This window comes from Tetrahymena thermophila, assembly GCF_000189635.1.
Source record: "Tetrahymena thermophila SB210 genomic scaffold scf_8254187, whole genome shotgun sequence".
Lineage (NCBI taxonomy): Eukaryota > Ciliophora > Oligohymenophorea > Hymenostomatida > Tetrahymenidae > Tetrahymena > Tetrahymena thermophila.
This window is the reverse complement of record NW_002476086.1, coordinates 152,463-173,419: the sequence shown is the minus strand read 5'-3', so window position 1 is coordinate 173,419 and position 20,957 is coordinate 152,463. Positions and strand designations below refer to the sequence as shown.

Genomic DNA, 20,957 nt, shown 5'->3' with positions numbered 1-20,957 from the left:
TTAAATAAAAATTATTTTATGCTATAAACTAATTTTAATTACTATTGTTTTTAACTAATCTCAAATTATTTTAAAAACAAAAAGGCTGTCGACACTAGGACTTCCCAAGCGGTCCCCCACCTTAGTACTAACCTAGCCTTAAGGCGCTTAACTTCGGAGTTCGAATGGGATCCGGTGTTTTCACCTTAGTATGGCCGACAGCAAAATTAATAATAATAAAGATGATTATATATTAAAGATAAATTATCTATTTAACAAAATTGTATATAATTTATATAAAAATTATTATATTTGTAAAATAAAATAAATTTAAAAAAAAAAGGATGTCGACACTGGGACTTCCCAAGCGGTCCCCCACCTTAGTACTAACCCAGCCTTAAGGCGCTTAACTTCGGAGTTCGAATGGGATCCGGTGTTTTCACCTTAGTATGGCCGACATCAAAATTCTTGTTTTGATTGAATTTATAAATATAGTGCTAAAATTATAGTTTTCTTACTCAGTGTCAACAAAAATAAAATGAAAAAAATGTTTTATTTTGCGATACTTTAACATTATAGATTTATTACAAAATTTGTCTATTTTTATAAAAAAATAGTCAAGATTTTCTTATCATTTTTAAAAAATTAAAATAGACAGATTTCTTATCAATTTATTTATTATAATTTGATAAGAAAATTTCTTGTCAAATCTGATTAAAAGCGATCAGTATACATAAATAGAAAAAATTTAATACTTTTTTGTACTTTAAATAACTGTTTGTCATCAGTAGAAAGAAAAAAATATAAATGTAATTAAAAAAATATTTCAGTAAAAAAGCAAACTCACTTTTAAAAACTTTAGAAAAAAACACTTCGAAATAATGGATAAATACAATATTTCAATTCAAGAATCTATTAAAGACGATTTCTTAATGATTTCTTTGGTTCCTCCTTAGAATTATAGCTCTAGGACAAATTCTAACATTTGTTGTGTTGTAGATGTTTCTGGCTCTATGAGCTCTGAAGCTAAAATAATTAATTAATCCTCACAAAAAAGTGACGAAAACTACTCTCTCAGTATTTTGGATGTCGTTAAGCACTCTATTAAGATGATTGTCAACACTTTGGGCTCTGAAGATTATTTATCGATAGTTACTTTCAGTGATTCAGCAAATGTACTATTTGACTTACTTCCAATGAATGACAGCAACAAAACTATGGCTATAGAAAAAATTGAAAATTTAAGCACTGAAGGAGGCACTGAGCTTTGGAAAGGTCTGAACAGCGCCTTGAATATTTTGCTTAATAACAAAACCCCTAACACTAACTAATCAATCTTTTTGCTAACAGATGGTTAGCCTACCGATAGTGGTATTGATACAAATTTGGTTAAATTCAAATAAGCTTATCCAAAACTTAATTGCACTATAAACACTTTTGGATTCTCTTCAAGCTCAAATAGTGAGTTGATGAATAAAATAGCTATGGAATATAACGGTATGTTTTCTTTTATTCCTGATGCTAGTTTTATAGCAACCGCCTTCGCTAACGCTTTAGCTAACACATTAACTGTCTACACAAATAACTGCTTGCTCCATATAACTACCTTAGAAGGTTCCAATTTGACTTTGCATCCTGCTCATTCCTTCTTAGTAAAAAAAATGAACAGCTAAGGATAGTAAGAAATTTTAATAGATGTTGGAGTTGTTAACACCTAATAAACAAGAGATTTTATTTTCAAAATAAACAACTTACCTAAACAATTAGATAGAACTTATGCCTAAGTTAAATTAACTTACTAATAAAGCTTTTCGTTAAATGATTATGTCAAGAATATTCCTTCTTAAACAATTTAAAAAAGCTTAATTTAAAGAGAGGAATCCGAAGAAAGCTAAATATATAACCATATTTACAGATGTAAAGTTGTATCTGCTATCGAAGAAAGTATTCAATAATATCTTCAAAACTCGAAAATCTTTGAATAATAAATTAAGACAAAATTAATGAATCTTGTAGATGAAATGGAGTAGATTTTACCATAAAATGATAGACATTTTGAAGGAATCTATAAAGACTTAGTTAGAACTGTGAGCGAAGCCTTCACTAATCAAAGCTAATTTAATTAATGGGGTCACCATTATATGCTTTCTCTGAAGAGAGCTCATATTATTTAGCAATGCAATACTTTTAAAGATCCAGGTGTTTAACATTACGGATAGACTTTGTTTAAAGAAATAAGAGCTGTTGCTGATGAAACTTTTTGCAAAATGCCACCACCAAAACCATATTCCAGAGCTTCTTCCTATACTTAAAATAACAGCTCAAGCAATTCATCTTATTAATCTGCTTATAATATGAATGATTATCATAATTACAGTTCCGGAGGATGCATTCATGGAGACTCTTTAGTTTACTTGCAAAATGGTAAGACAAAAAAGGTAAGTGAAATTAGAAAAGGAGATGTAGTTTAATGTCCTGAATTAGGATAACTATAATCAACAGAAGTAGTATGTATTGTCGTTTCTAAATGTGAAAATAACTCACATAGCTTTGTTTAAATTGGTGAAAATTTGTGGATAACTCCCAAGCATCCCATTAGAATTAATGGAGAATGGATCTATCCTAACAAGATGGGTGAGGTATAACAAAAGTAGAGTGATTTCATTTATCAATTTGTATTAAAGAGTGGCCATACCATGAATATTGGTGGATTTGAAGTTATATGCTTAGGTCATGGCTTTCAAGAACCTATTGCAAGTCATGAATATTTGGGTAGCCAAGCAGTAATTAACGATCTTATGAATATGAAAGGATGGAAAGAAGGAAAAGTATTGATTACTGCAAGGATAAAAAGCGAAATTACAGGAAAAGTAACAGCTTTTGTACAATAATGATTAACTTTAATAATCAAAATACCTTCATACCTCAGCAGATTTACCATAAAAACATTTGCATTTAAAATGAAAATTTATTATTAATAAAAAGGAACTTGTGCAAAAATATTTCCTATGCTCTGGTTTATTGAGGATTTATGGAAATACTATTATTATTATATAAATATATTACTATTATATTAAGCATTTTTTCTGTATTTTTAAGAATTATATTTATGTTTTTTAACTGTATTCTCTATCATATTTTTTTACATAATTTCAAATATTTTCAAAGTAAAAGTATTAAATTTAAATTTAAACCCAAATAAACTGCTTCAAAAACTTTTGATACATTTAAATTTAGAATTTTCTAATATTTCTTAATTTAACTTTAAATTATTTTTATCATAAATAATAATATTTAATCTTTTGTTAATTAATATATTTTCAAGGATTTAAATTCATAAGAATTTAAATAAATGATATTTTTATATTTAATTTATTGAATAATTTAATTAATATTTAAAAATAAATCTATCTATAATTTTAATGAAAATTTATTAATGATTAAGATATTACTTATATTACTTAACATATTTAAAAATACATAATTATTTGACTTTTTTTAATTAAATTAATTATTATTAACATTTAAATTTATTAAAACAAATTTATATCAAAAGAGACATCATTTTTATTATTTATTTAATATTTTTGATAACCAGTCTAATCCATCGTATATACCTTCTCCATTCAATGCGCAGCAACCTTATATAAACCATTCACCAATACCTTTGATTGTATGTAATTACATTTTATTTTAAATCTCAGAAACATTCATAGTAGCAACATCTTATTTATTAGCAAGAATTAAAACTGGAATACCAGCCATATCTGAACTTGAGAGTATCATTTCTAGGGCTTATTTAGCATCATCCATTCTCTCAGCATCAGTAGAATCTAAAACGTAAATTAAAGCGTTATTACCTTAGAAATAGTGATGCCATAATTATCTGAGTTTCCACTAACCACCAATATCCCAAATGGTAAATTTAAGATTTTTATATTCAACTGATTCAACATTAAATCCTATAGTAGGAACACTTTGAATGTGTTGACCCAACTTCATTTAATGAAGAATGGTTGTTTTACCAGCAGCGTCTAATCCAAGCATTAATATTTTTCTTTCTTTTTTACTTTATAAAGCACTAAGAGCTTTAAGAATTAATTAACCCATTTATGTTATTATATTTAGTTTTTTTTTGTCTTATTTATTTATTTAGTTATTTTTTTTTATAAATTATTTTAATTAATCGATTATTTGAATTATAATTTGAATAAACTAAAATAGATAAAAAAATCATAGTCAGACAAACAATGATATAATTACATAATCTATTTAATTATTTCAGACTTTTTCATACAAGGAAATTGTTAATTAAAATAGACAAATCTAAAAAAAATTAGATTGAGTAAAAACAGTAATTAAGTTTAATATATTTACTAACAACTATTTATATTTTAATTTAGGTTAATTTTTTTAATTAAAATTGTTTTAAACTGTAATATAAAAGATGAAGTAAGTTCTAAACCACTATTTTAAAGTCCAATTTTTATAATTTTGTTTACAAACAATTTTATTTATTAACATTTAAAATTTTTTTTATTTATTAATGGGATTTTACATCGTTTTTATTATAAATAATGTGTAATTTTTTGTTATGTAATATATTTTCAAGCGTTTAAGTTGAAAAGGATTTAAAATAAATGATTTTTTATATATTTTAATTTATTGAATAATTTAATTAAATATTTAAAAATATATCTTTAATTTTTATGAAAATTGTTAATGCTTAAGGTTTAAATAAATTAATTAACATATTTAAAAATATAAATAATTTGAATTTTTTATTTAAATATATTATAAAAACATTGAAATTTATAAAAACAAATTTATATGAAAAGTCATTTTTATTATTTATTTAATACTTTTAATAACCAATATAATCCATCAAATAAACCTTCTCCATTCAATGCACAGCAACCTTATATAAACCATTCACCGATACCTTTGATTGTATGCAATTATATTTTATTTTAAATCTCAGAGACATTCATAGTTGCAACATCTTATTTATTAGCAAGGATTAAAACTGGAATACCAGTCATATCTGAACTTGAGAGTACCATTTCTAGGGCTTGTTTAGCATCATCCATTCTTTCAAGATCAGTAGAATCTAAAACATAAATTAAGGCATTGTTACCCTATAAATAATGAAGCCAAAATTATCTGAGCTTCCACTAACCACCAATATCCCAAACTATAAATTTAATATTTTTATATTCAATTGATTCCACACCAAATCCAATAGTAGGAACACTTTGAATGTTTTGACCGAACTTCATTTAATAAAGAATAGTTGTTTTACCAGCAGCGTCTAATCCAAGCATTAATATTTTTCTTTATTTTTAACTCTATAAAGCATTAAGAGCTTTAAGAATTAATTAACCCATTTATGTAATATATTTAATTTTTTTTATATATTTATTTTTTTTTATAAATTATTTTAATTAATCGATTATTTGAATTATAATTTGAATAAACTAAAATAGACAAAAAAACCATAGTCTGACAAGCAATCATACAATATTGCAATTTATTTAATATATTTCAGACTTTTTCATACAAGGAAATTGTTAATTAAAATAGAAAAATCTAAAAAAATATTAGATTGAGTAAAAACAGTAATTATGTTAATCTATTTAGTAACTACTTCTTCATACAAAAAATTTAGGTTAAACTTTTTAATTAAAATTGTTTTATACTGCTACTTAAACTAACTTAGGATGCTTTTTTAAAATGTAGCGTTTTAAATTAAAAAGTTGTTTGAATTAAATTTTAAAAAGAAAAAAAAAATTTATGAGTAAATAAAAATTAGATATTTATTACTTTTTAAAAATTTAAATAAAAAATTCTGAAAATACAAATCTACTTTTCAATTTAATTTAATATTATTATTAAAGCAATTTATTCAAATGATAGAATTTTAAAAGCTAATTTGGTTGAGGATAAATATCTTCAATATTTAAAAATATTTAATATTTTATTTCAAAATTGTTTTATTTAATAAATCCTATTAATTCATAAGGTAAGCGCAGTATGTGTCTAATATAAAGATACCTGGATTAACAAAAAATAATATTTTTATCAAAAGTTTTAGAGTTAATTTCTTTTTTATTTAGAATATTTAGAAATGATAAATTATAAAACATAAATAAAACAAAAATTTTATTAAATATATCGATCAATAAAATCATCATCTAATTTAAGAGAATGGTAATAATTATTTCAAAAATTTGTTTATTTATTAAAAATTCTCTTTAAATAGGATTCTCTTGTCTTGTAACATCAACATATATCATTTAAGCTAGTTTAAAAATAGTTTCTAGATCCTTTTCTTAGATAGAAGATTGATTGTAAATTTTATAAAATATGAAAACTAAATTCTTGATTGTTAATTTTCAATCAAAACCATTTTTTCAAGGTTTTTAAGTTTTATAAACTAATGTTAAATATTTAAAATAGAGAATGAAATACTTTAATTATTATTGAAAGTTTTATTTCTTTACTCTATATTAGTTATATTCCAATTTATTTATTAAGAATAATATAAAAGAAGAAAATATTTAAATAAAACATTTTTCAATTTTATAATTTCTCTGCAATAAAATTTTTAAGTTCATAAAGAATTTTAAAACATTAAATCTTTTTTTTATGATAAGCTAATTTCAGTTTATTATTTTATTAAAAATAATTTAAATGATTTTAACTTTAAGTAAAAGTTTCAAAATAAATAAAATTAAATTTGACTTTTAATTATAATAATTAATTGTTAATTTACAAAAATAAGCAGTTATGTATATATATTAATATTTATTAAAACATTTAGTATTTTATTATTTTTTTTTTAAAATTCTTGATCACTTTTATTATTTGTTTAAAACTTTTGATAACCAGTCTAATCCATCATAAATTCCTTCGCCATTTAGGGCACAACATCCTTATATATACCATTAACCGATTCCTTTAATTGTATGTAATTAAAGTTTTTCTTAGATTTCACTCAAACTCATAACAGCAATATCTTGTTTATTTGCAAGGATTAAAGCTGGGATACCAGCCATATCTTAGCTTTCTAGTACCATCTCTAAAGCTTATTTAGCATCTTTCATTCTCTCAGCGTCTGTGGAATCTAAAACATAAATGAGAGCATTGTTACCCTAAAAATAGTGATGCCATAATTGTCTGAGCTTCCATTAACCACCAATATCCCAAATAGTAAATTTGAGGTTTTTATATTCAACAGATTCGACATTGAATCCAATAGTTGGAACACTTTGTACTTATTCTTTAAGTTTCATTTAATAAAGAACTGTAGTTTTACCAGCTGCATCTAATCCGAGCATCAAAATTTTTCTTTCTTTTTTGCTTTGAAGGGAGTTGAGAGCTTTAAGAATGAGTTGACCCATTATTGATAAGTTTGTTATATTTTAAAATTTTACTTATTTAATTTATTGTTTTCTTTGTTTTTTGTTTTAATTTAATTTTGTTTTTTATTATGCTCAAACACAATATTTAATGGTTGAATTTGAGATAGATAAAATTTCCTTAGTCAGATATAGATAGTCTGATTAAAAATTCATTCTTTTTCTCCGTTTTTCTGACAAGGAAGCAAAATGAATGAATGAATGAATGAATGAATGAATGAATTAATTAATTAATTAATTAATTAATAATTTATAATAGACAAAGTTAAAGTTGAATTTTTATCAATTTAATCCTCAAATAAAAGTAAAAAGAGTTAAGTATTAAAATATTTTATTTTATTGAAATTATTCATATTTATTTTGATGTTTTAAAAATAAAATATTAATTTTTAATCTATTTATTAAATTTAAAAATTATCTTATTCATTTATTTTTGTAATTTAATTATAAGCGTTAATTATTTATTTAGTCTAGGAATTTAAACTTTAATAGACAAAACATTTTTTTTAACTTTTTTAAGTATTTAAACTTTTAGGCCTTTATCCTTACTCCTTTAGATTAGTTAGTTATGATGATAAACATTTTTAATTTAATAAATTTACATTCAATTTCAAAAAAAAATATTTTAATATGAAATTTAATTAAAAGTAATTTTTAAAAAATTATTACTCTAAATCCTTATTAATTATGAGCCGCATAAATTAAGTGCCAAAAAAAAATTTTTTTATTATAAAATTTGGATAATATATTGAGGCTCTAAATTTATTGACAGCCTTATTCAACAGATTTTACTTTATATTGCTTAGAATAAATTTATGAATTAAACAATTTCAAATAAATTATTTTATAAATTATTTTTTATTTTTAATGTTATTTACAAATAATAATTAAGAGTATTTTTAAATGGATAATACATATTATTAATATAAGTTTATTTTTATTTATTTATATATTTATTAATAAATTAATTGTTCGTTCACTTTTATTATTAATTTAAAACTTTTGATAGCCAGTCAAAGCCATCATAAATTCCTTCACCATTTAGGGCACAACATCCTTATATATACCATTAACCGATTCCTTTAATTGTATGTAATTAAAGTTTTTCTTAGATTTCACTCAAACTCATAACAGCAATATCTTGTTTATTTGCAAGGATTAAAACTGGGATACCAGCCATATCTTAGCTTTCTAGTACCATCTCTAAAGCTTATTTAGCATCTTTCATTCTCTCAGCGTCTGTGGAATCTAAAACATAAATGAGAGCATTGTTACCCTAGAAATAGTGATGCCATAATTGTCTGAGCTTCCATTAACCACCAATATCCCAAATAGTAAATTTGAGGTTTTTATATTCAACAGATTCGACATTGAATCCAATAGTTGGAACACTTTGTACTTATTCTTTAAGTTTCATTTAATAAAGAACTGTAGTTTTACCAGCTGCATCTAATCCGAGCATCAATATTCTTCTTTCTTTTTTGCTTTGAAGGGAGTTGAGAGCTTTAAGAATGAGTTGACCCATTATTGATAAGTTTGTTATATTTTAAAATTTTACTTATTTAATTTATTTTTTTCTTTGTTTTTTGTTTTAATTTAATTTTGTTTTTTATTATGCTCAAACACAATATTTAATGGTTGAATTTGAGATAGATAAAATTTCCTTAGTCAGATATAGATAGTCTGATTAAAAATTCATTCTTTTTCTCCGTTTTTCTGACAAGGAAGCAAAATGAATGAATTAATTAATTAATAATTTATAATAGACAAAGTTAAAGTTGAATTTTTATCAATTTAATCCTCAAACAAAAATAAAGAGAGTTAAGTATTAAAATATTATGAAATATTTTATTTTATTGAAGTTATTGAAATTTATATAGTTGTTTTAAAAATAAAATATTATTTTTTAATATATTTATTAAATTTAAATATTATCTTATTCATTTACTTTTATAATTTAACTATAAGCATTAATAGTAGTGTCTAGCAATTTATATTTTAATAAGCAAAACATTTTTAAAAAAATTTTTAAAATTTGGATAATATATTGAGGCTCTAAATTTATACGTAGCCTACTTCAACATGATTTTACTTTATATTGCTTAGAATAAATTGATGAATCAAACAATTTCAAATAAATTATTTTATAAACTATTTTTTATTTTTTAATGTTTTTTACAATTATATATAAGAGTATTTTTAAATGGATAAATATCAATATAAGTTATTTTTATTTATTAATAAATTAATTGTTCTTTCACTTTTATTATTAATTTAAAACTTTTGATAACCAGTCAAAGCCATCATAAATTCCTTCGCCATTTAGGGCACAACATCCTTATATATACCATTAACCGATTCCTTTAATTGTATGTAATTAAAGTTTTTCTTAGATTTCACTCAAACTCATAACAGCAATATCTTGTTTATTAGCAAGGATTAAAACTGGGATACCAGCCATATCTTAGCTTTCTAGTACCATCTCTAAAGCTTATTTAGCATCTTTCATTCTCTCAGCGTCTGTGGAATCTAAAACGTAAATTAGAGCATTGTTACCCTAGAAATAGTGATGCCATAATTGTCTGAGTTTCCATTAACCACCAATATCCCAAATAGTAAATTTGAGGTTTTTATATTCAACAGATTCGACATTAAATCCAATAGTTGGAACACTTTGTACTTATTCTTTAAGTTTCATTTAGTAAAGAACTGTAGTTTTACCAGCAGCATCTAATCCAAGCATCAATATTCTTCTTTCTTTTTTGCTTTGAAGAGAGTTGAGAGCTTTAATAATCAGTTGACCCATTTTATTAATTTTTTTTATTTCGCTTTATTATAATTATTGTTTGTATATCTTTTTTTTAATTTATTTTTTAGTTTTAATTTAATTTATTTTGATGAACACTTCAAAGGTATTTGTAATTATTTACTTTGAGATAGATAAATATTTCTTATTCATTTATTTTAAAATAAATAATCAAATTAAAAATTCATTCTTTTTCTCAGTTTTTCTGACAAGGAAGCAAAATGAATTAATTAATGAATAATTTATAATAGACTGGCCTAAAATTAAAATTAAGACAAAATACATAAACTAATATATTAAAAGAATAAAGTAAAATAAATATTGTCTTTTGGTGTTTATCTATGAAAATTTTAGAAAATTTTTCTTTACTATAATTTTTAAAATTAAAAATAAATTTAATAGAAAAATCATAAAGATTGATAAAAATTAAAATTAATTATTAATATTATTAATTAATTAAATTCTATTATAAAATTATTTATTTTTATATAAATAATATTCAAACACATCAGCCATTCAAAAAAATAGTGATCTCAAATCACTAAATTTTTGAATGGCATTTGCTAAAATGAAAAATATTCATAACAAATTATTTATTCCCTTATTATTATTTACAAAATGATTATATCAATAAAGAAAAGGACTAATTAAAGTTAAATTTATTTTAGTAGATTTAAAAATGAGATTTTGTAATGAAATAATAATTTAAAAGTTAATTTATATAGATACATATTTTTTTATTTACATTAATATTAAAATAGATTAAAAATTTATTTATAATTAATTATTTAATTGGTTTAGTTTTTTATCATTAAAATTTATTGGGATTATTTAATATAACTGAATTAATAAAAAGATATCAGTTTTTAGATGAGTCATATATTTATTTTCTATAAGGGTTGCGCAACTCTCTATCTATTTGTTTCAATTTACATAAATTATTTTCTATTTCTTTTTAAATCATTCTGGCTTCTTAGCTGATCAAATTGAATTCACCAAGTGATTTTTCATTAAATTCAAGCTTTTCTGGCATATAAAGTATGTTTTGGTTCATGTAGAGGTACTTTCTTTTCTAAAATTATAAGGGGACTACTTTTTGCTGTTTTTACATACTAATTATATTTTCTTGTACCCTTTATTCTTAAAAATTAACAGCTTCAAACGCTCTTACTACTTTGTCTTTCATCTTATGTAAACATAAATTTTCTAGATCTTCATAAAAAATCTGTAATTCTTTCATCAGTTACTAGGGTTCTATATAGATGACAGACTCTTCGAAAGCTTATCTGATTTACATAATTTCACTTTTTTTTTGCATTTCAAATTAAGTGATTGATTATTTTATATTAGCTTCTATAATGGATACATTATCAAACACTTCTTGTTTTTTTTCACTCTTAATGAAAATTAATCTCATACATTTTTGTCTATTCTACAAAAGCTTATTCATGTACTTAAAAACTCTTGATTCACTTTAAAAAAACTTCTTCAAACTGAGGATATTGAAAGCAATTTTAGAAGATATTTCACTATATGGAGAGTTAGATTTAGATTAGGTTTGCTACAATACTTCTGAGCATCTGTGAAAAGGTGAAATCTTTCTATTAGTTTTTTTTGAAATATTTATTTTCAATTTAGCAATCCTTTCAAAAGGATTACTTGATCTTTAGCTATTAAATATTTTGCTTTGCATGTTTTATAAGCCTTCGTTAATGTTGCTAAGTTCTTCTTTTTATAATAGAGAAGGGTTAGTTTTGACTTTTCTATTATTCAAAGGTTCTGTTTGGAAATAGTTTTAGAAAATGGATTTATTTGGGTGGTTATTCAGTTTGTTTGGAGTTGTTAAAGTTCTTTAAGTGAAGGAAGCTAAAGAAGAAAATGAGCTGCGGTTAGTATCATCTTTTGGGATTAATTTTTGAAGTTTTTCTGCAATTGGAGTATTTTCATTTGATTAGATAGTTTAAAACTATTTCCATTTACTTTGTGGTATTCTTAAATCAAATAAGCTTTTCTTGCTTAACTTAGCATTAAAATATTCAGGCGACTAAATGTTACTGCTATCTATCACAGAATAAGATCTTTCTTCTTGTAAATTTTTTTCAAAGTTAGATTTCATAATAGTAACTAATTCTGAATTTGATTTTATTTTTTTCTAAATATTATTATTATTATTATTATTGAATTCACTTTGTTGAGTAGGTATTGGTGAATTGTTTTTGGAAATAAGAGAATTTTGACTTGTAATTTAGCTAATTTCTTCTTGTGCGGCATTTATTTTTTCAAGTTACTCTCTCATTTTATCCTTTGTTGTTTTAGGTTTTGCATGAATAAGCTTCGTAATTTATTATTATTTTCTGGAAACATTTCCCAAAAACTAAACAAAAACTTAATCACTATTTTCTAATTATATATGAGGAGCAGATTTTCTTATTTTCAAATTGTGAACACACTCTTAGCTTGTACTTTAGTTGTAATTACCAAAAACTTCATCTTCCTCACTTTATTAATCTTTTGCCTCCTCTGATAGCAAACTATTGTGTGTATTTAATTAATTAGTGATCAATTTGTTCTCTAACGCCTTATCTTGCTTCTGAATTGAATTATTAAAAAACTATGACTAGGTGGTTGATTTGAGATTTCTATTAGAAAAGGAAGAAGCTGTTTTCAAACTGCTTTAAGTAGGCAGTCTATTCAAATCTAGCTTTAAATGGTTTTTAAAATACTCTAATTTTTTAGCATTTTACTATATTTGTAAATCTTATTCATCAATCTAACTTAGAACTTTTGATGATCTAGTGGTAATGTTTCTGTTAAGATCAGCTTCTGCAAAATACTCTTGATTTGGTATTGCTCTTGAGGTTAGATACCTTGGAGAGGCATAAGATAAATCATTATCAGTGTCAAAATTAGTCAAAGTGCTAATAACCTTTTAACCTTTTTTAGATTTACCTGGTTTGGCCAAGTCCTTGAACATTTTTTTTATTTTAATATCACAGGAATAAATCTACTTTTTTGTTTATATTACTTTAATAATTTGCTGTAAATAAGTTTTTCAGTGAAAAAAATTTAAAATAATAATATAAAGTATAAAGAACTAATAATCAGATTTAGAGATGATGGATATATATAATGAATGCATTAACTTAATTATAGTTTCGTAGTGCTAAGGATAAATATTCATAGTGTAATTTAAAAAGAATAATTAGTTTTGAGACCTGCTTTTAATATGTAAACAGCATATTCAAATTTATTTTTTCAGAGTAAAATTTATTCTTATTTATCTAGCATGACTTCTCATAAATAAAGAAATTTCTGTATTACTGAGTAAAATCATTTTAGTTTGTACTATTTCATGAAACTAAACTAAAATTAATTGTTTTATACAAATTTCACTTAACTCCTCTATTTAATCTTTTTTAATTTTGTTCGAAACATTAGAACTAAAAATAATAATTTGATTGATATATATTCTTTTTAATTATTTTTAGGGTATTTTATAAGAAGTAATACAAATATCTGAGCCATCCGTATAGGTTATTTTATTTTGTTCAGATCAAGTAATTCAAAATTTTAATTAGCTCTAATTTTTTTTGAAATTGCATAGTAATATTCTTATTTTGTATAAAAATTTAATACAAGTATAATTCTTTTATTTTTTAAAATATTTTAATTTATCATTTTTCTCTTATTACAAATTATATTATAAGTTATTTGTTATGAAATATTTTTGTTATCTGAAATAAATCTTTACTCACTCAATCCAGGAGGGAAATTTCTTCTAAATTCATATAATTTTTGATAATTAAAAATTGATTTTGATGATAATAAAATAAAATATCTGTTTTTGTTTGTATTAATATAATTTTTCTTAATATTTTTCCTTTAATATTATGTACCAAGAGTAGCTTTTTTTATTTGTTTATTTTAATTTATTATGATTAAAATGATAATAAAATAAAATTTTCATATGATTAATTTTTGTAATTATCTCTATAGGTAGAATTAATCATTTTATAATTTTTGTTTTGTAATAATAATTGTCTTAAAAATTTATCAAATAGAGGCATAAAGAAATATTAAATTAAATAGAATTTATTTAGTATTTAAAATCAATCAATTTTTATTTAAAAAATAAATTAAAATGTTTTTTGAATATTTTAAATTTGTAAAAATGTATAATCAATTTTATTTAGTTTTTAACAATTAATTCTTTTATATTATTAAATTAATTTATTTAAAAAATATTTAAATAATTTTCTTATTTTCAACAAAGAATTTATATTTTAATCACGAAGAATTAAAAGGAAAAAACTTTATATTTTGCGAAACATTCTATTATTTATTTTTTACTTAAGAATATTTTTTAATGTTTAAATTATACAAATAATAATTTAGATTTAATTTTACAATTTTATGGAATAAAAGACTTTAAATTATAAATATAAATAATTATAACTATAAGAAAATAAAATTTATCTTTTGTGGTAAAAGATTTGTTTTTATCAAAAAAGAAAAATGAAAGAGAAAAATAATTTATTTAATGATTTTTTTCTATTATAAAAATAAATTTATTTAAAAATTTAATTTTTTTTTTTTTTGAGAAAGTAAATTATTTGATTTAAAAAATAATATAAACTAAACAAATTTATTTCAATAAAAAATCATTTTAGTTATTTAAATATTAAAATATATATAAATGAAATAATTATTAAAAATATCACTAGAAATTTAAAGAATATTTAGGGAACAATATTTTATCATTGTCTATCAAAACTAATATTATTTGGCATTGAAATTAGTATTTCGAAATATTTATTTTTGATATTTATTAGAAATTATTATTTGTGATTGAAGCATTTAAGATATTTAATTATCAGCTACCTCATTAGAAAAGTATTTTTTTATTATTTAAAATTGTAAACTAAATTATTTACTCAAAGAAAAACTTTCTTTAAATTGATAAATTTTATTATTTACTTACTCTGTATCATACGAAATAGAACATTCAGAGAATTTTATTTTGCTTACTAAAAATTATCTGTAAACAAGATTAAAATTTTTTTAACAGTTAACTTAGAGTAACTAAAATTATTATTACATAAATATTTTATTTGGTTAAAGTTTATATCAATGAAATAGTTTTATTTATCTTTATTTCTTAATATTATATCAAAAAATTATGAGTGTTGTTAACATTTCATAAAATTTATAGTTCTGTTGGAAGGAATTTTCATGTGAGTCTATCGATATTTAGTAATGGCAATATAAAGATAGTTATTAATTTGCAAAATAATGTAAATAATTACTTATTTGTGTTAACAGTTATTAATAAGTAAAAAAGTATTAAAGTTATGTAATTTATTAGTAAAATGTTCTAGAATGCAGCTGAAATCAAATCTTACAATAAAATATTAAATATCTGGCTATTAATTGCAATTATTTAATGCAATTAGCAAATCAAAAGTAAAATTCTTATTAATTTACACACATTTTGAGTTACGCAAGTTATTGATTAATTAAAAAATTCTTAATTTAGTTGTTTCGTCATGATTTATTTATAAAAATAATTTATAAACATTACTTAAAATATAAAAATTTCACGTAATTTAATTATATTCAACTATCATCTTTGTATCTATTGATTTCAAATTGAATTTATTTATTCAATTTAATAAACATAAGACAAATTATAATAAACACTTTTATCTATTTATTTTTTAAATACGAGTTAAGCCGTTTTAATTTCAACTGAGCAAAGCAAATATTAATAAATAAAACTATGTAACACACTTTTTACTTAATAAAAAATTTAACTTCTAAAATTTATTAAATTCTAGATAGAATAGAAGGTGGTCAATCTACTCTGAGCTGTTGATTGAGACCATATATTTTTTAATCATATTAACAGTAAGGATTTATTGAATTAAAACTTTTTCATAAATCATCATTATTTTTAATAAAAGAATAAAGAAAAAGAGATCCAATAATAATTAAACTTAGTATTAAATAAGCTTATTGATAAACCAAATACCAGATTTTTTTTTATCAATAAGACATATAAAAAATTCATAATTTAGTGAGCATAGTCATATATTTAATTTACTTAACGCCAAAAATAATAATTAATTATTGATTTGGAATTCTTGTATATACATTATTAACTTTATTGATAATCTTATTATTTTTTATTTGATAAAATATTCAAAAAATCAATTTTTTTACAGAATAACTTAAATAAATATAAATCAATTACATTATTTTAAGAAAAGACTAACTTTCTAAACGCCTCTATAAACTAGCTTTTGTAATAAATATTTTACCAACATAATTTGAAAAATGATAGACTCAGCTCAAACTGATACTAATTTATAGAGTGCTACTTCTGAATATGAAAAAATAAACATTAAGTTTTCATTTAGAGAATGTTTATCTTATTTTGGTCCAGGATTACTGGTATCAATTGCATATTTAGATCCAGGTAATTTAGCTGGTGACATGGATGCAGGTCTTAATGGTAAGTATCATCTACTATGGGTACTATTTCTGGCCACTGCTCTTGGATTTGTTTTCTAAAATCGTGCTATGATGATAGGTTTGGTATCTGGTAAAGATATGGCTAAGCTATGCCGATATTACTACCCTAGGAAAATGTCAATTTTACTTTGGATTATGGCAGAAATAGCCATCATTGGTAGCGACATTTAAGAAGTCCTAGGCTCTGCTATTGCTTTATAAATTCTTTTTGGCCTTAAACTATGGATTGGAGTTCTTTTAACAATAACAACTACTGTATTAATCTTACTTGTAAAGTATATTGGTATGCGTGCTTTAGAAGTGTTTTTTGCTATTTTAATAGGAACAATGGCAATTTGTTTTTTTATTGAATTAGGATTCATCGGTCCTAATTTTGGCCAATTAATGGAAGGAATGTTTGTTCCTTATGTACCTAGCTCTGCCTTTTCTTCAATGATAGGTCTTATAGGAGCAGTATTAATGCCCCATAATCTTTATCTTCATTCTTCTTTGGTCTATGAAAAGAAAATTTCTAAAAATGATAGACCTCTCTTGCATAAATCTATCATGTATTTTAAAATTGAAACAGGAGTTTCTCTTTTGATTTCGTTCTTCATCAATTTAGCAGTCATTGGCACATTTGCAAATTGGTATAACACTAATGAAGATCTTGACTTACACTCAGCTGCTAGCGTGCTTGAAGTTAATTTCGGTACTTCTGCTAAGTATATTTGGGGTATAGGGCTTTTGGCTGCAGGATAATCATCAACTCTCACAGGAACGTTAGCCGGTTAATTTGTTATGACTGGATTTGTAAAGTTGAGAGTAAGTAAATTCAAAAGAGCTTTCGTTACTCGTTGTATAGCTATAGCACCAAGTATAATTATAGCCTTCATAAGTGAAAATGAAAATTTCAACAATTATTTAAATGTTTTGCAAGCAGTTCAACTTCCCTTTGCAGTTATTCCTCTTTTGAAGCTCTCAATAGATAGAGATCTTATGGGAGAATTTACTATGGGCAAAGTATAACTTATCATTCTGAGTATCCTCTCCTCTGCAATTGTTGTAGTAAATTATTATTCTTAAATTCCTAGTGATGTAGATTGGTCAAGTGCTTGGATTTATATAATAATTGCTGTTATGATTCTTTATTTCATCTTTCTTGGATTTGTTCTATTTACTAAAATTAAGAAAACTAAAGATGTTAAATTAAGCATGGCATCACATGCTTAAAAACAATCTTTGATATAAGATGATGAACAATAAAATTATGCGTGATATTTTAACAGATAATAACATAAATAAAAATATAATTAATTTGCAAAAAACCATTTCATTTATTTTATTTTTATATATAAAATGTAACAAAATTATAGAGCTTTAGATATTTAATAAATATTTATTATTACAATTATCTTAAAATTAAATTGTAATTATCGTCTTAGATGTATTAAATTCCTAAACAGCAAAATTATGTGTATTGTTTTGCTTATAGATTTTACAAATATTCTTCTAAAATTGTTAAAATATAGTCTGCAATAATTTTAGACTTGAAAGTAATTATCTTTTTTGACTTATTTTTGTTTCCTTTTTTCTATATAATTTACCTCTAAATTTAAGATACACATAAGATTTATTAAACTGTAATCTTTAATATATTTGAAGCATTCTCCTTATTTTCAGATTATCTCTCACAATACTTTTTTCTCCCTCATATTCTTCTGCCATAAAAGAGATTCATAAAAAAGTAAATTTTATTATTATTGAAAAAAATATTTTCAGAAATAAAAAAATATTTTAGCATTTGTAAATATATATTTATTTGAGGAAAAGCTTTAAAAGATAAAGATATTATTTATTTAAGCGACTATAAAAAGTTAATTTAATTAGTAAACATCTTAATATAATGTTATTCAAACATATATTTAAAATTTATTAAATTTGATTAGAAAGGTATTTTAGGAAATAAATTCAAATTTATTTTAATAATTTAAAATTGGTTTTTTTCAAAAAAGTTTTTAATTTATAGTTTTTATATTTACTCAAACAAAACATTTGTTTATGATCTGGTTTTTTATAAAAAATTTACTATACTTATTTTGAAAATCTTAAAATCTTTGAATTAAAGCATAAAGTATTATAAAAAATCTATCAGAATGAGTAAGTTTTTGATGAAATCAAGAATTTGGAAATTTTATTATTTTATTTAAAAATACAAATAAAGGAAAACCTAAAAGAATTAATAACCAATATTTTCTTTTTTTTAAAAGATTGAGTTTAGAAATATAAATTCGCCATACATTGATTGGTACTTTTCCAGATATTTTTCTAATATTTTAAATAATTAATTTAAAATCACATCAAAAATTTTATTTAAAAAGTTGATTTAAGTATTTCTAAGTTAATAAAATATAATTTTTAAAATTAATATAATAAATTAGCTAAAAAGATAAAAGTGATACATGATATCAAAAAAAACCTTTGGTATGCTTTTTATTTTTGTGAGCTTGGTTCTTAGTACCAATGCTTTTCTTTCTATCCCAGTAAAGTTTGATAACCTAGAGAAATCTATTTTATTTAATGCTACTTTTGGAACAGAAGAATGTAAAATTGATACAAAGGCTGATTTCTTTTATTGTAATAACGACATTGACTTTATCAGAATTGGAAATCATACTTTTAAAAAAGCTTATGCTTTGGTAAAGTTACTAACGGCAGACAACAGTTATCATTTGTAAAGTAGCTTAATGAATAAGGATTGATTTCTGAGCCTAAAGTTTTTATAACTTTTTTCAATAACTACCTATCAGATTTTACTAACGATGATATCATTGGACAAATAAACCTTGGCTAACCAAATCCAGACTTCATAAAGAAAGATACTAACTTTATTAAAATGTACTTTGATTCTTCTGATTATTTCTAGCTAAACTGTAACTTTTACTCAAATGAAGAGACAACATTCTTTGGTTAAAAAATACGTGGTTATTCTAGATAATACATCGACTTTGATGTTGCTGAATCTACAATAGATACAGATACCTTTGAAGAAATGCTGGTTATTTTAAAATCAAAAAATTATAATATTACAGTTAAGAAGATTGGCTTTTTCTCTCAATACTATTTGGATACTATTGAAGGTTTAGAACCTATAAAAATAACAATATTAACTGAAGACATGAGTCCTTACATATTAAAAATAGAGCCTTCTGTATATACAGAAAAAATAACTAATGGAGTCTATAAATTGTTATTTTAACCTTATAAATAGAATTTTAGCTTCTTACTACTTTGGTTATCATGTAAGTACTCAAAACACATTTTTTGCAGAAAGAGCATTAGATATTAACTCTTAAGCAGTTGCTGAAAAAGTTCAAAATTTTTCTTAGAACTTGAGGAGTGAAAAAAATTTAGATTGAATAGAAAATCTTGTACCTTTATATATAATAAATATATAAATAAAAATATATACATAACTATAATGAGCTTTGTTTTTCATTAAAATATTTAGTAATTTGACTCAAAATGGCTAAGCTTTGAATTTCAAATTTGATTCAAAAATTATTTATTCACAATTATTTATTTAGAAAACGTAAAAGAAATAAAATAAATGAAAACTTTTTATAGATTTTTTTCTGTTCAGAGATCATATAAATAAATCTATCATAAAAAGGAATACTATTTTTATAAATAATAATATAAATAACACTATACTAGCAAAACCTGAATAAAAGTCGGTATTTGGGCTTATATTCATGAATAAATGTAAATTTAAATTTTAAAGGATAATATCTTACATACAAAAAAAAAGTTAATGTACTTTTAAAAGAGTTAATTATTAGAAAGAAAAAAAGATCATATAAAAAACATTTACAATTTAAATACAATTTATTTGAATAAATTTATATAAATCTGCTTAAATAAAATGAAAGAGGTGTAATTCAATCTGCTTAAATATATAGAATGAAATATTTCCGACTTAAATCTAAGTTTTGTTAATAATTAAATTGCAAAAATCATTTCATTTTTTTATATATTAAATTTAACAAAATTATTGAGCTTTTGATATTTAAAAAATATTTATTATAAATATTACAATTATCTTAAAAACTTAAAACTTAATTGAAATTATCTTCTTAGATGTATCATATTTCTAAACAGCAAAATAAAATGAATCTTTTTACTAATTTACAAATATTCTTCTAAAAATTGTTAAAATTTTGTCTGCAATAATTTTA

General features: G+C 22.3%; 10 protein-coding genes across 10 annotated transcripts; 4 read left to right on the top strand and 6 right to left on the bottom strand. All coding sequences in view use genetic code 6, as the record gives it.

Annotated features, from left to right (window-relative positions):
- Window positions 1-190: 190 nt before the first annotated feature.
- TTHERM_000696939 (hypothetical protein) lies at window positions 191-460 on the top strand (the record flags this gene model as incomplete). Its single annotated transcript, XM_012800469.1, has 2 exons — window positions 191-262; window positions 323-460. The coding sequence occupies 2 exons, from the start codon at window positions 191-193 to the stop codon at window positions 458-460; spliced, it is 210 nt and encodes a 69-aa protein (XP_012655923.1).
- A 400-nt stretch (window positions 461-860) lies between these two features.
- Window positions 861-2,873, top strand: TTHERM_00696950 (von willebrand factor type A (vWA) domain was originally protein; the record flags this gene model as incomplete). The annotated part of the gene is made up of 1 exon (XM_001025607.1): window positions 861-2,873. The coding sequence occupies one exon, from the start codon at window positions 861-863 to the stop codon at window positions 2,871-2,873; it is 2,013 nt and encodes a 670-aa protein (XP_001025607.1).
- Window positions 2,874-3,540: 667 nt separating this feature from the next.
- Window positions 3,541-4,089, bottom strand: TTHERM_00696960 (ADP-ribosylation factor(Arf)/Arf-like (Arl) small GTPase family protein; the record flags this gene model as incomplete). The annotated part of the gene is made up of 1 exon (XM_001025608.1): window positions 3,541-4,089. One exon carries the CDS (start codon window positions 4,087-4,089, stop codon window positions 3,541-3,543), a length of 549 nt encoding a protein of 182 aa, XP_001025608.1.
- A 728-nt stretch (window positions 4,090-4,817) lies between these two features.
- On the bottom strand, window positions 4,818-5,366 carry TTHERM_00696970 (ADP-ribosylation factor(Arf)/Arf-like (Arl) small GTPase family protein; the record flags this gene model as incomplete). The annotated part of the gene is made up of 1 exon (XM_001025609.1): window positions 4,818-5,366. The coding sequence occupies one exon, from the start codon at window positions 5,364-5,366 to the stop codon at window positions 4,818-4,820; it is 549 nt and encodes a 182-aa protein (XP_001025609.1).
- A 1,467-nt stretch (window positions 5,367-6,833) lies between these two features.
- On the bottom strand, window positions 6,834-7,382 carry TTHERM_00696980 (ADP-ribosylation factor(Arf)/Arf-like (Arl) small GTPase family protein; the record flags this gene model as incomplete). The annotated part of the gene is made up of 1 exon (XM_001025610.1): window positions 6,834-7,382. One exon carries the CDS (start codon window positions 7,380-7,382, stop codon window positions 6,834-6,836), a length of 549 nt encoding a protein of 182 aa, XP_001025610.1.
- Window positions 7,383-8,376: 994 nt separating this feature from the next.
- Window positions 8,377-8,925, bottom strand: TTHERM_00696990 (ADP-ribosylation factor(Arf)/Arf-like (Arl) small GTPase family protein; the record flags this gene model as incomplete). Its single annotated transcript, XM_001025611.1, has 1 exon — window positions 8,377-8,925. One exon carries the CDS (start codon window positions 8,923-8,925, stop codon window positions 8,377-8,379), a length of 549 nt encoding a protein of 182 aa, XP_001025611.1.
- A 732-nt stretch (window positions 8,926-9,657) lies between these two features.
- TTHERM_00697000 (ADP-ribosylation factor(Arf)/Arf-like (Arl) small GTPase family protein) lies at window positions 9,658-10,206 on the bottom strand (the record flags this gene model as incomplete). Its single annotated transcript, XM_001025612.1, has 1 exon — window positions 9,658-10,206. One exon carries the CDS (start codon window positions 10,204-10,206, stop codon window positions 9,658-9,660), a length of 549 nt encoding a protein of 182 aa, XP_001025612.1.
- Window positions 10,207-11,065: 859 nt separating this feature from the next.
- TTHERM_00697010 (hypothetical protein) lies at window positions 11,066-13,180 on the bottom strand (the record flags this gene model as incomplete). Its single annotated transcript, XM_001025613.1, has 1 exon — window positions 11,066-13,180. The coding sequence occupies one exon, from the start codon at window positions 13,178-13,180 to the stop codon at window positions 11,066-11,068; it is 2,115 nt and encodes a 704-aa protein (XP_001025613.1).
- A 3,362-nt stretch (window positions 13,181-16,542) lies between these two features.
- TTHERM_00697030 (NRAMP (natural resistance-associated macrophage protein) metal ion transporter family protein) lies at window positions 16,543-17,997 on the top strand (the record flags this gene model as incomplete). The annotated part of the gene is made up of 1 exon (XM_001025615.1): window positions 16,543-17,997. The coding sequence occupies one exon, from the start codon at window positions 16,543-16,545 to the stop codon at window positions 17,995-17,997; it is 1,455 nt and encodes a 484-aa protein (XP_001025615.1).
- A 1,184-nt stretch (window positions 17,998-19,181) lies between these two features.
- On the top strand, window positions 19,182-20,086 carry TTHERM_00697040 (transmembrane protein, putative; the record flags this gene model as incomplete). Its single annotated transcript, XM_001025616.2, has 2 exons — window positions 19,182-19,458; window positions 19,530-20,086. The coding sequence occupies 2 exons, from the start codon at window positions 19,182-19,184 to the stop codon at window positions 20,084-20,086; spliced, it is 834 nt and encodes a 277-aa protein (XP_001025616.2).
- Window positions 20,087-20,957: the final 871 nt, after the last annotated feature.